At 50.6% G+C, this 15,416-nt stretch overlaps 1 protein-coding gene across 42 annotated transcripts in view; it reads right to left on the bottom strand.

Moving 5' to 3' along the window:
• Window positions 1–15,416, bottom strand: part of LOC102164887 (uncharacterized) — a 96,821-nt gene that overhangs the window by 18,539 nt on the left and 62,866 nt on the right. For 32 of the 42 annotated variants that reach the window (XR_014827453.1, XR_014827451.1, XR_014827446.1 and 29 more), the window contains 8 exons: window positions 11,209–11,280; window positions 9,244–9,312; window positions 8,554–8,631; window positions 8,394–8,454; window positions 7,311–7,406; window positions 4,181–4,250; window positions 3,556–3,634; window positions 466–1,614 (listed from right to left, as the gene is read on the bottom strand). Coding sequence is in view for 4 of the 42 variants with exons in the window: in XM_084996411.1 (XP_084852537.1) it covers window positions 466–1,614; window positions 3,556–3,634; window positions 4,181–4,250; window positions 7,311–7,406; window positions 8,394–8,454; window positions 8,554–8,631; window positions 9,244–9,312; window positions 11,209–11,280 (1,674 nt within the window). In the remaining 38 variants the exon portion in view is untranslated. Of the gene's footprint in view, window positions 1–465; window positions 1,615–3,555; window positions 3,635–4,180; window positions 4,251–7,310; window positions 7,407–8,393; window positions 8,455–8,553; window positions 8,632–9,243; window positions 9,313–9,389; window positions 9,470–10,461; window positions 10,496–10,600; window positions 10,683–11,208; window positions 11,281–12,544; window positions 12,617–15,416 lie in introns of all 42 variants that reach the window. The other 10 variants (XR_014827452.1, XR_014827431.1, XR_014827430.1 and 7 more) reach the window with 3 other exon arrangements.

Consider the following 15,416-nt stretch of genomic DNA (forward strand, 5'->3'; position numbering starts at 1 on the left):
AAGGCATGATGAGAGCACCTAGTTGTACAGGGATCCGTGCTGTTTTCAAAGGCTGCCCCCAAGGTTAGCATCCTTCTAGCCAGCTCCCTTGGGGCCACGGTGCCCCCTGAAGACCCTCTTCTTCCCCCAACAGCAGAGGCCTCCTGCAGCCTTTGTCCACCTGAGTCCTTCAGAAGCCTCACTGTGTGAGGCAGCCCTGGTCTCCCGGGATCTGGATTCCCTTTTCCCCGGGAACAGGGACAGCCCTTAGGCCACCTCCCTGGGAGAGCATGAGGCAGGAGGCCCCCTAGAAGCCCAGGCTGTGTCTGTGCCCAGGATGGGAGGACAGATCTGTGCTTGTTTGCTTGTGCGAGGACCCGGGAGCTGATGGGAACCTGCCCACAGGCAAGGTTACGGGGCAGACATGCCTGGTCCTTTGGGGGCATCAGGGACTGGAAACAGCCTGGGCGGGAAGGGGTCACTCACCCTCTTGTAGCAGCAGATGCAGACAATCAGCAGTGGGATCACAACCAGGGATGGGATGAGTGTGGGGTACAAGAGAGGATTGCTGGGGGCCGGGCTCTGGCGGACAACCTCAGGCACCGTGGTCTCCTCCTCTATGACCTCAGTAGTCACCGTGGTCATCGTTGTGTCTGTGGTAGGCACTGTAGTCGTTGTCGTTGTTGTGGTTGTGGTAGTGGTGGTAGGCACTGTGGTCGTTGTGGTGGTTGTCGTCGTGGTGGTTGTGGTCGTTGTGGTGGTTGTGGTTGTAGTTGTTGTGGTAGTTGTGGCCATTGTGGTTGTTGTGGTTGTGGTCATTTTGGTGGTGGTCGGCACTGTCGTGGTGGTAGTGGTGGTGGTGGTCGGCACTGTCGTTGTGGTGGTGGTGGTGGTGGTCGGCACTGTCGTTGTGGTGGTCGTAGTGGTGGTCGGAACTGTCGTGGTGGTGGTGGTTGTCGTCGTGGTGGTTGTGGTGGTTGTGGTTGTAGTTGTTGTGGTAGTTGTGGCCATTGTGGTTGTTGTGGTTGTGGTCATTTTGGTGGTGGTAGGCACTGTCGTGGTGGTGGTGGTGGTGGTGGTCGGCACTGTCGTTGTGGTGGTGGTGGTGGTGGTCGGCACTGTCGTTGTGGTGGTCGTGGTGGTGGTCGGCACTGTCGTTGTGGTGGTGGTGGTGGTGGTCGGCACTGTTGTTGTGGTGGTGGTGGTGGTGGTCGGCACTGTCGTTGTGGTGGTCGTGGTGGTGGTCGGCACTGTCGTTGTGGTGGTGGTGGTTGGTACTGTTGTGGTGGTGGTTGTGGTGGTGGTTGGCACTGTCGTGGTGGTGGTGGTGGTGGTGGTCGGCACTGTCGTTGTGGTGGTCGTAGTGGTGGTCGGCACTGTCATTGTGGTGGTCCTGGTGGTGGTAGGCACTGTCGTTGTGGTGGTGGTGGTAGGCACTGTCGTGGTGGTGGTGGTGGTAGGCACTGTTGTTGTGGTGGTTGTGGTGGTAGGCACTGTCGTTGTGGTAGGCATGGTTGTTGTGGTGGTCATTTTGGTCGTGGTAGGCACGGTTGTTGTGGTGGTTGTTGTGGTTGTGGTGGGCACTGTGGTTGTTGTGGTTGTTGTGGGGACAGTCGTGGGCTCTGTAGGCTCATACTGCAAAAAGCACACATGGCAAATCCTGGCCTGGGTGGCCTCTTCCTGTGCACCAAGAGCCACTTCCCACACCAGACCTCACCGTTCCACTGCCTGTCAGGGTGCTGCATATTGGGGGACCCCAGTGTGGCTAGGAGATCAGGGTCAGCCCCCAGAGAGCCACTGAGGAGCCCTGGGACACAGACCCCACTGCCACCCCTGCTTAGAGGCTCTCCCCAGCCCTTGTCATGAAGTCCAATCCCCATGGAGTCACAACTTAGCCCTCGTACTGACAGCACATGGGTCCTATGGGGACCACTCGTGGCTATGATACACAGATGATAGGGGAGGGGATGTGGGGCCCACTGAGAGGTGGGGGTGCAAGAGCAGAGGCAGGACACCCTGATCTCTTCCCCGTAGCCCCTCTCCCCTCCTTCCTGGCTCTGCAGCCTTGGGCAAAAACTCCTCCATCTCTCTGAGCCGCCATGTGTAGTGAGGAATTGAGCGGGCACTGGAGAGCATCAGAGGGAGTCTACAGAAAGTCCTAGCACGGGCCAGGTCCACGTGGGGCTTAAGGAATGGGATCTGCTCTCTTGCTGATGTTCCTGACCAAGGGCACAGGTGCTGTGCCCATGGACCCCAGTGATGCCCAGCACTTCCTCATGTCAAGTGCTCTGCTTGAGAGAAGCAGGGCGGGAAGAGGGCAGAGCGAGCCTGTGCCCAGGAAAAGGGCAGCCAGAAGGAGAGGCACAGTCAGGCTGAGGGCGACCCCGTGCTGGGCCCTGAGCCCCAGGCAGCCCCCATGTTCTCTTGTCAATGTGCCTGTGGACAGGTGGCTGTCAGGCGCTGGGGCTCCCGCTGGGAAATGCAGAGGTTCCTTCTGGGCTCCTCGGGTGGATGTGCAGGGACGGGTGGAGACAGACACATGGAGGATCATCCCACTGCGGGAACCCTCACCAGCTGGCACTGGACTCCAGGGTTGTGGCCACCAGGCACAGATGTCCCTCCTCCCAGGAAACCTCAGCCCAGCCTTGTGCTCTCTGTGGCCCATGTTGTGCTGCCCCAGACTAAGGTGCCTGGATGACATGGAGCTGAAAAGCAGGAGCTGGGATTAGCACTTTGTTCCCAGATGCCTCACCCTGAGCTGAGCCTGGCATCACGGCCCTGACAGCTTCCCACCCACAGAGGGGTGAGTCCTCCTGCAGAGGTCAGATCCAGTGAGCAGGGAGGGGTTGCTGAGTAGCCCCAGAAAGGGGGCGAGGCAGGAGGGAGGCTGGTGACATCTGCAGCATGTCAGCTGGGGGTGGGGTGGGCAGGACTGTGAGGTCAGGGGAGGAGTCAGAGCCTTGCCAGCTGCTGCACCAATTCAGTGGAGACACACCCTGACTGAGAAAGGCCACAGCTGCCCCTGCCTCCAGTCCTTGTGTCTGGCACCCTGATTGGAGGGTCCAATGTCCCAGAGGTCTTGGACTCTGTCACCTAGTACAAAGCATCACAGCCTCTCCCACTCACCCTGGCTAGAATCTAGGAAGGAGCCCGGAGCTCCCCACTACAAGGCCCTACCAGGGAAGGTGGCAAGGTGGGTCCAGGTTGGGCAGTCACAGCTTCATTTCTGGAGTCTGCTTAGAGCTCTAATTGGTCCCTGTCAAGTGCCTTCAATGATGTTTGGTTCACAGAGAATTTAGTTTCTGCAAGGCCTGGACAGATGCCCTGCGGGTTTCTTATAGAAATTCTTACAGAATTTCACAAACCCACGCTGGGAGGACAGCTCCTCCACAATGGGTTAAAGGCACTGAGCCGGCTGAGAAGTGTGGCCTGAAGTGCCTGTCTGCACAGGCTACTTGCTGGCCTTCCCTGAGTAATTGTTCCCCTCAATTGATTTCCAGGGTATCTCTCCTATTAGCAGGGTTTCTGGATAGCCCTGGAGGGAAGTTGCACCCCCCCCCCCGCCCTGTCACTCACACAGTCCTTTCCCATGACCTTAAACAAATCCTGGTTGTATGTCTCGCCCTGGTCCAGGGTGTAATCAACGACGACCACCCTAAAGCACAGAAAGGGCAGATGGTGATCCATGACCCGGGATAAACACAATTCTAGATTTTGGCTCATTCCATAGCCCCAGCTCCCCTCACTGTAATGGCTTTGAACGTTATGCATTTGGGGCTATGGAACTGCAGGAAGCACGGGTAAGGAGAGCACATTCCTAAGCACCACAAGGTCAACATCTGCCATGAAGGCAGGCAGTAAGGCCATGAGCGAAGTGACCAGGGATGGATGTATGAGGTCACCATCCTAACTTCTCTGTATGTACAGAGTAAGTTGGCTTCACTTGGAAAAGCTTCCTGGAACAAAAGTACCATCCCTGGGGCACATCGTCTCCTCCATCCTGCCCTCCTCAGCACAGCCTGGGCCACAGCAGATCCCTGAGCATCTCAGGGGACTGTCAACCAGGGCAGGTGTGGAGGATGCCCTGAGCCCTCTTGGAGACAGATCTGTGCTGCCCCTTTGTAAAGGGGGCATCCCACATCTGCACTCCTCGTGGTGATTAAAAAACCTGCCCAAATGGCCCCCAGACCTAAACACTTACTGTCCATCCTTATCAAAAATATGTCCTGGGCAAATTATTACTTCTTCAGTCACGCTGATGGGTGGTTTAGCTAAAAGACAATCACATGAGAAGAATGTCAATGGACTTGTCCATCCATCCATCCATCCCTCCCTCCTGCCTGCCCTCGGCTAGCAGAGCTCACACTTTGGCAGAAGCAGCTTCTCTGCTCTGCCTTCTGACACCTACTGCGCACCAGGCTCTGTGCGGGGCTCTGGTGTTTAGTGGGAACAAGGCAGCCAGAGGCCCTGCTCTCCAGGGCCTGGCATTTGAGCAACTGGAGAGAGAGACAGACAATAAAGTAACAAGCAATGAACAGAATAAATGCCAGAGAGAAAAATACTGGGACATCAATAAACAGGAGAAGGGATGGAGAAGGGAGGGGAAGGGACAGCTGCTTAGGAGCAAGTGACCTGTCCTATCTTTCAGAGACATAATTTCTCTTTAAGGGAAAGTGAGATAATTATAGAGGACACGAGGTGATGTCTGGGATCTGCTTCATAATGATCAGTGGTGAGGTATCAGCCATTCCAGATTGGCCGGGTTGATAATTCCTCAAAGTAGGTCAAGGCTGCTTCAGGTGCTCCATGTAATTTTTGCGACTTGTGTTTATTATTGGAAATTTCCTTTTAAGATGAGTTCTCTCTGAAGCGATGGTCCTGGAGGCGACACCAGATGAAGGGAAAGCCAGGGAAGAGGGTCTGGGCTGTGGGCGCCTGTGCTGAGGCCTGAGGCATAAGCAGCTGGGCTGGTTGAGGGGAAAGAGGTGAGTGAGGAGAGGGGGCGGGGCCTCGGGGCCCTGGGAGGGGGTTGGGCTCTATTCCAGGCACAGTGAGTCTGGGGAGGGCTGGCCAGGTCTGGGTGGGTTTGGACACCGAGGCAGCAGGTGGACTGGCTGTGGGATGAGAGCACAGAGGAGTGAGGATGAGGAGCTGGTCTGTGAGCAGAGCTGGGTGGGTGCTGGTGCTTTTATTGACCCAGGAAGCCTGAGGGAACAGGTCTTCCTGTTTGTGTTTGCTCTGTCATTTTGTGGAGCTGGGAGGTGGCACTCAGGAGGCTCAGACAGTCTGTAACTAGTAGCTGTGGAGACTTTTCTCTCCTGATGGAAGAGCCTCAAGTCTTCTCACACCCTTGACTGTGGCCACAGGTCAGGCCTGGTCCCCACAGATGGTTCACTTCCAGGTGATTCGCTTTTTGCCATAACTCAATTGTCAGAGTAGCTATGAACTTCTGAACTGTTTCCCTCTTTAATGGTGCTGATCATGTAACTAATCACCAAGTATGCTTAGAGGGAAGGATTTGTGTCTGTGGGGTATGATGGTTGCCTTTAGTGTAAGAAAAATATCCAGGAAAAGTGGTGTACTTTCCACTGTGTTCATAGAGCACGGAGAGTGAGGTGATGGCAGGGGTCTTGCTACTGAGTGGACAGAAAAGCATGTTTGGCTACAGAGGAGTTTTCAAACTAATATTAGCTGATTAAAGCAATACTTCTCTTGTCATATTTTAGAGATTTCTTAACGTAAAAATGGAATACACCAAAGATAAACAACATAAAACATACACAAATATTGATTTCAATTTTTTCCTTTGTTATAATTTTCTACATATATTAAAATGTTTTCTGAGATGTTAGAGTTAGATGAAAATGTAATTAAAATAACCAAAGCAATACTCATTAGTGAGGCATTACTCTTGGCAATAACCAGTCCTAATCCATCACTTCTGGCCAGCCTCTAGTCCATCACTCTGGCCAGGTGCTGAATGGCGGTCAGCAGAGTAGCCCAGGACTGTGGGTTGGGCTCTCACATATTAGACTTTGTGCTGATCCACCTCTGAAAGAAACATTATGAGTCTGGAGTGGGAATGTTTTGAGTTATACACCCCAGGGAATTTAACTTAATATAATTTGGGGGGGCTAGGTTGTATCCAGCCTTTCTAAAGTACTGCCATCAGCAAGGCTCATTGTCCAGACTGGACAATCAGAATACACGTGTCTACTCCAGCTTTTGCTGCAACCTCTCCATAGAAAGGAATAACAACAGGTCTTTGGAGAACTCACTGGTTTAGTGCATCTAAGGCACTTAGCATACTACCTGAGGCAGCAGGTGCTTAATAAACATGAGCGCTCTATCTAAATGAGTTACTCAGTTCCCGACCACTCCTGAGAAAGTACAGACCAAGGCTAATCTAACTCCCTGGGGCCATCTACACACTGTGTGCCGTGGGAGTGAGGCCATGGAAGAGCCCTGCCCATCCTGGGCACCCATGGAAGAAGGACAGACAGCCCAGAAGTGTCCTGGGGGAGGGGACTCGTTCTGGGTTTACCTGGAACTAGATGTCCTTGAACATACATAATCATATCAAATCCCTGTATCAGGGGCTACCAGGGAGAGCTGAGGAGGAAGAGAAAGTCCAACTGTCCCCCAGGCCCTCTGTGGGGGAGATCAGCCCCACCTCAGCCCTGAGGGCACAGCTGCTGCCCCAACCGTGTGCTTCCTCAGGCCTCTCACCCATCGTGGACAGTCACCTAGTGCCTGAGGTTTTCCAAATAAGAGCTTTACACATGTGACGGGGCTTAGTTAGTGCACCCACTATACTTTCCAGTACAGATAATAGAGGCTGACAACACAGCACTCATTAGGTCAAGACCACACATGGAGTGTGAGCCTGAGCCAGGATTCCAGGGCCCAGGCCTGGCACTTGGCATCCTTGCTCAGTCCTAGGAGACCACGTGGTAGGGACTGAGAGCCCTGGGGCTGCCTCCACCTCCCCCTTCAGACTCTGAGTCCATGTCCTTGTCTCTCAAGGGAAGTGAGAGCTGAGAAAGGCTGGGGGGGGTGGGGGTGTCAGTGAAGGCAGATCCAGCCTCTGCAGGGGTCAGCCCTGCTCCAGGGTGCTCTTGCTGTGCTGGGGGATTGATTACTTCCTGGCCTGAGATAAAGGGAGAGGTGGCCATGCTTCCTTGCCAGGTCCCCCCTTCCATTGTTCTGGCTGCTTCTATCCTCAGTGTCCACACTCAATGGTCAGCAAGGGCTTTGACAGCTCGGCTGGATAGAGGAATGTAATGGGTGTGGGCAGTATATCACTTGGATGCACCAAGCTGGGCACTTACAGAAGACTTCGGTTTCATCCAACTTATATCTGCAGGAATATTCTCCAATTTTCTCTGGCTCTAGACCATATGTATAAAACTCAAGACTGTAGTCGTCTGCAAGAACAATATCCAAGGTCAGTGTTAGGAGAAGCTGAGGGCTTTCTTACTTCTCATCTCACATTTATGACAGGCGACCTCATAACCGAATCCCAGGGACTCCTATGAGGAGGCAGTTGTGGCTGAACCAATATCTGGGCACGCCCTGTGCCTATGCAAATCCAGGTAGTGGAGATAGGGGTGTCATTATATGATCATTTCCAGTTTGCCATAGGTTTGAAATTATCCATAGTAAAAGGTAGGAAGAAAAACCGTGAACTGAATGATAAAGATGAAGAAATAAAGCTGTGGACAAGGCAAGCAGAAGTCAGGGTTCATACTGGGAGACAAGTGACTAATGAGAGGAACACCAAGGGCTGTGGGAAGCCAGAGGGGCAGCTGACCAGGAAAGCCTTCATGGTTGAGCTGTCCTGAGGATAAAGTCTCAAAGGCTGGGTGGGCTGGACCCTGTAGGGCTGAGGGAGGTTTTGCAGGAAGTCTATCCCCTGCCCCCAAGGTGGGCCTAGAGCAGAGGCTGGACCTTGGAGGGCTCAACTGTTCATTTCTGAGACCTCAGTACTCCTGGTCAGCTGGGTTAGGGCAGTGGCCTTCTCAGCCCCTCGGGTCATCTGCAGAGGATGGGCTGGAGCACAGGCCTAGAGGCGGGGAGGCCAGCAGAGGCCTCTGCCTAGTCCTGAGGAGGCCTGAGAGGCTGAAGAGGCCGTGTGCCTCATGCTCACCCCTGCTGGCTTCCTCGCACCCATGCCTGGTCCACTGACTTATTCATAACAACAGCCTAATAAACAGCTTCTACTTTATTTGTGGTCCCGGTTCCTGCCTCAAGCTTCCCCTCCATGTGACAGTCCCCCTACACACTTCACATTCACACCAAAAGCACACATCACACAGCACACTCAAAGGAACAGGCACACTTAAGCACTTTCATGTCACGCACACAGTTAGCACAAACGCCATACTCTCTAAAACAATAACCCCAACACTTACTTCCTACGCAGACATAGTAAGTGTCTTTAGCCATAAGTTCCACACAGGAATTTCCCACGATCTGGAACAGACGGATTGGTGGCAGGGTCAGGGAGAATGACAGGCATGTGCATGGTGATATGCCACCCCATATCCCTTCTCACATTTAGCCCACACTCACCGATGCAATTAATCGTTTCTGGTCTTCGATTTGCTCCATGTTAAAGAAGTGAGTCTTTGCTTCTATAAATTTATTCAGCTACAAAGGAGAGAAGATGACTCGAAAAACAGCCACGTGTTGAGGACACAGCAGGTCTCATTCTAGGAGACAGGCTCTTGCCTTCTGCCCTGTTAGACTGCAAGAATTACATTTTGGATCTGCCAGCAGCCCACCCTTAGGGAGTAGAAAGCTCCTCCACCCCCGCCTCCATTGTATAGGTTTATACAACACTTGGGTTTTTTGTTTTTGTTTTTTGACTTTTTAGGGCCACACCTGCAGCATGTGGAGGTTCCCAGTCTAGGGGGTAAATCGGAGTTGTAGCCACCAGCCTATGCCACAGCCACAGCAATGCAGGATCCAAGCCGCATCTGCAACCTACACCATGGCTCACAGCAACTCCAGATCCTTAACCCACTGAGCAAGGCCAGAGATCGAACCTGCGTCCTCATGGATACTAGTCAGGTTCATTAACTGCTGAGCCATGATGGGAACTCCTTTACAATACTCATGACTCATCTGAAGAATCTACTTGTTGACAAGACACTTGAGGTGGGTAGGAGACCATCCTCTGGGAGACCCTAGGGAAGCTGTCTTTGAAAGCTTTCCCTAACTGGGCTCAAGAGTCACACCTGATTACCTGTGCTGAATTACCTGGTAAGCCTTATAATCTTTCATACCAATGCAGTAAACCTTGGCCTTCATTCTCCGAGCCTTGTCAGCCTACGTGAAAGAAGGCATTGAGTATAAAACACGCAAATATGTGGAGCACAAAGCTAGTGATGATGGATGGGACTCACTTCCTGCTTAGTCTCCTGTACTGCTGACGGCTGCAATGGTCCAGCAGTGAGAGTGAAAATCAGGCTAGAAGCGCCAAAGTCTGCAGAACAAGCAGGGAGAGGCCCTGGAGTGACCTGTCTCAGATGGCAGGGCTGCAGCACTGCCCACCATACATCCTCCTCCTGGGGAGAGGCTACCCTGACCCTAGCACCCACCAACCAGAGCGCCTGCAGAGAGAGGAGGCCTTAACCCAGCACCCACTTGACACATGAGGAGTCTGAGACCAGCTCAGAGATCTTCTTAGTGACCCTCACCACGAGCAGAAGGCACAGCCTTTGCCCTGAAAGGAAGCTCCAGCCACGTCACTGCATGAGGACAAGCCTTTAGGGGAGCAAGGGAGGAGCAGCCACATGGACTGTACAAGGCTTCCCGCTGGATCAGGGGACAGCTGGGCTCTGGCTTGGGCATTGCTGACACGCACCTCTGCTGGCTCTATGGGTCCTGGCCTTCAGAACTCGAGGTCAAGGTGCCTGTGCAGTGGCCCCTGCCCTGCTCCCTACCTGTCCCCACCAGCCCACGCATCTTTCCTGCAGGAGCTGCAGCCCTACACTCTAGATGTAGATGGTTCTGGGAGAGCACAGGCTTTTCCACCATCAGAGGCACAGTCACAGGACGAGACTCAACCAGAGGGAAGAAGCTGAAGGGGTGGAGGCAGAGCCAGAACTGCGGGGGACAAAAGCGTGGGCAGCCAGGGGGACAGCAAGGTCTCTGGTCCCTAAACTGAACCCTGTCTGCTTGCGGTCCCTCGATTTTCTCTTTTGTTTTCCATGCAGCCCAATCACAGATCAAGAACTTGCGATCTAGAAAGAACCAGGAGTGTAAGCCATGACCCCAGGTGGTTCTCAGACACAGTCCTGGGGGTGGTTTTCTTCCTCACTGTGCAGAGGAGGAACCTGCAGCACAGTGAGGGCAAGGAATTTGCTCCAAGCATCAGCACTAGGAATTGGCCGAGGTGGGTCTGCAGCAGCCCTCGCTGAGGCCCGGGCTGGGCTGTGTCCCACCTGAGCACAGTGACATCGGCAGACAACTTACTGCTGGACTGAACTTTGTAAATCTGCTCATTGGCCTGCAACAAAATGAAGGAAAGTTGGAGAAGGGCAGTGAGATGACCCAATAATGCCCATAAGAACTTGATAAGCTAAATAAATTATCAGAGCTGTAGAGTCGGTACCTTTTTTAATCCTTCCTGCATGTTTCTGGCTCCTTTAGGCACTATATTCCGAAGTCTTTTAAGACTATTCTTTATTACATTTCTGAAAACAAATTGGAAAAGGAGTAGTGGTGGAATGAGGGCTGACTGTTATGAAACACACCAGCTACCCTGGTATCATTCTGCCATCTGCAAACCTGCCTGGACAGGAAGACACATGTCACCCTGTCATGACCCTTCTGCCCATGTCTTTGACACTGACAAACCTTGGTCAGTCCCCTGTTTGGTAAGCATGGAGGATACTGCCTTGGTGACCATTTACTCAACCAGATTAAGGCAGAGTACTGAGAGGGAAAAGGACAAGTGGAGGCAGGGCCTAAAGGGGGCAAGGGTGGTTGAGAGCACAGGGGGCTGCCAGTGCCAGTGTAGCCAGCGGTTAGTGGGAGGCAAGGGGCTGGGGTTAGGGTGGGCACTGAGGGCTGCCTAGGATGGCCCAGTCTGCACCCACTGGGCTCCCAGTCATGCCTCAGGGAACACTTCAAGTCCCAGTTTTTTGTTTTGTTTTGTTTTGTTTTGTGTGTGTGGCACTACCCATCAGGCTTACCTTAGGGGATTAAAGTAGCACTTACCTGTTTGAGGTGAGTTTCATGATGGTGTTGCCCTGCGTGGAGTATGTGATGAATGACATCCGCAATCTGGGGCTGCAAGAAAGCATGTGCACATGAGAAGCTAACAATGACACCAGTGAGAAGTCAGGAAAGGGGTGCATGACACTTCCCTGCTCCCCTCCCCAGTTCTTCTGTTTGGGCCCCATTTCCCAAACCCAGGAGGTTCTCATTACTTTTGTGAAGGATTGAGAGGCTTGTAAGATATGCTGTCTTGTTGGAAGAGAGAGCCAAAATGGTATCATGCTCTACCCCTCTACTCCCAAACCCCCCAAACACACACACACACACACACACACACACAAGCACATACAAAGAGGCATGTGCACACACTCCCTGCATACACAAGAGGGTAGACACCTGTGCATTCCTGCATGAGGGCCTCTCCCCTGGCCTCTCTTCTAATGTAAAATTCTTTGGAACTTCCCACACTTCCCTCCTCGCCTGTCTTCCCTGCCTCCCTCTCATCTCAAAGAAATTTTTCTACCTCTCAGCAGCCATTCAGATCCTTCCTTCCCTCTTTTGCCCCCTCTTTTCTGGTCTACTGACCCTCATTATCTTTTAGCCAAATTGCTACCATAAGTTCCTAGCTGGGTTCCCCACTTCTCCCGGTTCATGTTCTTCCTCATTTTGCCCATGACTATCAAATTTTTCTCCTGGAGCACAAATTTGATCTTGTCGGACCTTTGCCTAAGAATCATCTGTAGCCCCCTATTTCTCATACCAGAAACTCCAAGCTACTAGGCCTGGCATTACAAGCCCCATGGACTTGGCCCCATGCCGTGATATCCAGCCTCTTCTACCAGCCTTCCCTGGGTTAGCCCTGCTTTCCAGCCAAACAGACCAGTCACTGCACAAAAAGTCTCCTTGACAGTTCCTGTTAATCTGTCTTTCCTCACCCTTTAAGACCTTGCTCAAAATTCCACGTCCTCTGGGAAGCCATCCCTGCCTTCCTCTCACCCAAGGATACCTGCTTTTTCCCTTACATTGCAAGGAAGTCCTTTGACCTTCTCTTTCGGACCTCAGCACCATTTAACCTGGTATTTAGTGTTGTGTTACCAGTTTGCCTGTTCCCTAATCTGTGAGGTCCTCAAGGACACACTGTGTCCCCTACAATGTATCCTGACTCCCAGGCAGCAGCCAAGAGATCGGCTGAGATCCCATGGAACCAGAGTGATCTGTCTTTCTTTTCAGCTTTGGAACACCACCCTGGGCTCTCTGCTTTTGACCCAAGGGACTCCTGTGCCCAGTGAATCTAAACAGATGTACTCTGCCTGGCAGGGGAAAATAGTAGCCGTACTTTGTGTACTTCTTCACCATTCCCTCCACTAAGTTGCAAATGTCCTTCCAGGAGTCACTTACACTCTCCGACCTGAAAACAAAGAAGACCTAATTAAGAGGGATGAGGCGCCTCCATCTGGTGGGCAGATTTTCTGCCTCCCCGGTTTCCAGCAGACCCTTTAGCAACTCTTTCCCATCCCATGCAACTGAAAGCCAGCCACACTCCCTCAGCATCCTCAGTGGGTCACCCTGGTGGTAATGTTCACCAGTGTGAGTGGTGGCGAGGGTGACACACCAGACATGTGTGCTTGGGGAGGCGGGCCTTTGGCTGGCAAACTGGGATGGTTGATACACAAGGAAAAGGAGAGGATGCATTGGTAGGACCTGGTTAAGCAATTCTCATATGTTGGCTTCCTCGGTCCCCCAATTTGCATAACTTTCCTGTCCCTATTTTGAGCTTCTCGCCCCCGTCAGTTCCCACTTTAGTACCCAGATGTAGAATGGGGAGCCTATGGAAACTGGGGCCTCATAACCCCTTCTGTCTAGGAGGGAAGAGATTTCATGTGTCCTACTGGCCAGGTTTCAAAGGTTCTGCACTAGTCCAGGTTATGGACGGCAAATGTGGGTCTCACTGGCTAAGTGTTTTGTCAAGGTTCTGCAGATGGTAGGGGTAAAACTGAGGCTGATGTCCTGTTCTGGGCTCTCTCACAGTGAATGTTCGCTCATGTCTTTCGTTTGGCATGTGAGTTAGAGGAACCCAGCAGGAGCTCTTACCTTTCACCTCAAGTGTTTGCCATGCCCATGCACATCCTGAATATTATATTTATGTGTGTGATTCTTACAGACCTAAGAGCATCCTTCTTCTATTACTCCTTCTGTCTCCTCTTGGTTGTATCTAAAACTGTCGGCAGGTGGTGAGGAAACTAAGGATAGAAGACTCTGATGATAACAGAATTACCATTCATGGAGAGCATATATACCAGAAACTTGTCAAGCATCATTTAAAATTTCAAATCCCCTCTGCTAAATTATTAGAGAAGTACAAATCAAAACTACAATGAGGTACCACCTCACACCAGTCAGGATGGCCATCATTAACAAGTCAACAAATAACAAATGCCGGAGGTTGTGGAGAAAAGGGCACCCTCCCGCATAGCTGGTGGGAATGTAAACTGGTACAACCGCTATGGAAAATAGCATGGAGGTACCTAAGAAAACTAAGTATAGAGCTACCATTATGGTCCAGAAATCCCACTCCTGGGCTCTATCCAGGAAAAACTACAATTCAAAAAGCTACATGCACCCCTATGTTCTTCGCAGCACTAGTCCCAATAGTGAAGACATGGAAGCAACCTAAATGCCCACTGACAGATGAATGGATTAAGAAGATGTGGTAGATATACACAATGGAATACTACTTGGCCACACAAAGCATGAAATAATGTCCTTTGCAGCAACATGGATGCAGCTAGAGAGTCTCATACTAAGTGAAGTAAGTCAGAAAGACAAATACCATGTGATGTCACTTATATGTGGAATGTAAACTGTGGCACAGATGAACCTATTTACAAAACAGAAACAGATTCACAGACATGGAGAACGGACTTGTGGTTGCTAGGGAGGAGGGGGGAGGGAGTGGGATAGCCTGGGAGTTGGGGTCAGTAGATGCAGACCATTACATTTAGAACAGGTAAGCAAAGAGATTCTACTCATAGCACAGGGAACTATATCCAGTCTCTTGAGACAGACCATGATGGGAGATAAGAAAGGGAACGTATGTACATGTATGACTGGGTCACTTTGCTGTACAGCAGAAACTGGTACAACATTGTAAATCAACTATACTTTAATAAAAAATAAAAATAAAAAATAAATAGACTCACAGACATAGAAAACAAACTGCATTTGATATACTGTAATCACCTACATTAGAAAAGAATCTGAAAAAGCATGTATGTATGTTTAACTGCATCACTTCGCTGCACACTTAAAACTAAGACAACATTGTAAATCAACTATACTTCGATTTAAAAAATGGAAGTCTTTGAATTATATGACAAAGTGTTCAGAATAATCTTTCTTTCACTGAAGTGTGGTTGATGTACAAGATTGTGTTTCAGGTATACAGTATAGCGATTCAGCATTCATGCAGATTATATTCTATCATAAATTATTACAAAAGAATGGCTATAATTGCCTGTGCTATTCAGTAAATTCTTGTTGCTTACCTATTTTACATGCAGTAGTTTGTACCTCTTCATCCCATACTCTTAATATGTCCATCCCACTTTGCCTCTCCCTTTTGGTAACCACAAGTTCATCGTCTTTGCCTGTGAGTCTGTTTCTCTTTTGTGTGTACATTCCCTTGTATGATTATTCAGACTCCACATTTAAGTGGTAGCATACAGTATTGGTCCTTCTATGTCTTATTTACTAAGCATAATATTCTCTAGCTACACCCACATTGCTTCAAACAGAAATATTTAATTCTTTATGGATGAGTACTATTCCATGGTACATATATACCACAGCTTCTTAACCCAATCATATGTCGATGGGCATTTGGGGTCCCTCTATCTTTCCAATTAGAGTTGTTTCCTGGGGTTATGCCCAGGAGTGGGATTGCTAGACCATATGGTAGTTCAACTTTCAGGTTTTAAAGGAAACTCTACATTGTTTTTAATAGTGGTTGTACCAATTTGCATTACCACCAATAGTGTACTAGGGTTCCCTTTTCTCTATATCCTCACCAACTTTTGCTATCATAGACTTTTGATGATGGCCATTCTGACAGGGTTAAGGTGATACCTCTTTATGGTACTGATTTGCACTTCTCTAATACTTGTCAAGGTTGAGCATCTTTTCATGTGCCCCTTATACATCTTCTTTGG

This window comes from Sus scrofa, chromosome 14, assembly GCF_054392235.1.
Source record: "Sus scrofa isolate SSC_HxYL_T2T_F1_AM1 chromosome 14, Sscrofa_HxYL_maternal_Yorkshire_Landrace_v2.0, whole genome shotgun sequence".
Taxonomy (NCBI): Eukaryota; Metazoa; Chordata; class Mammalia; order Artiodactyla; family Suidae; genus Sus; species Sus scrofa.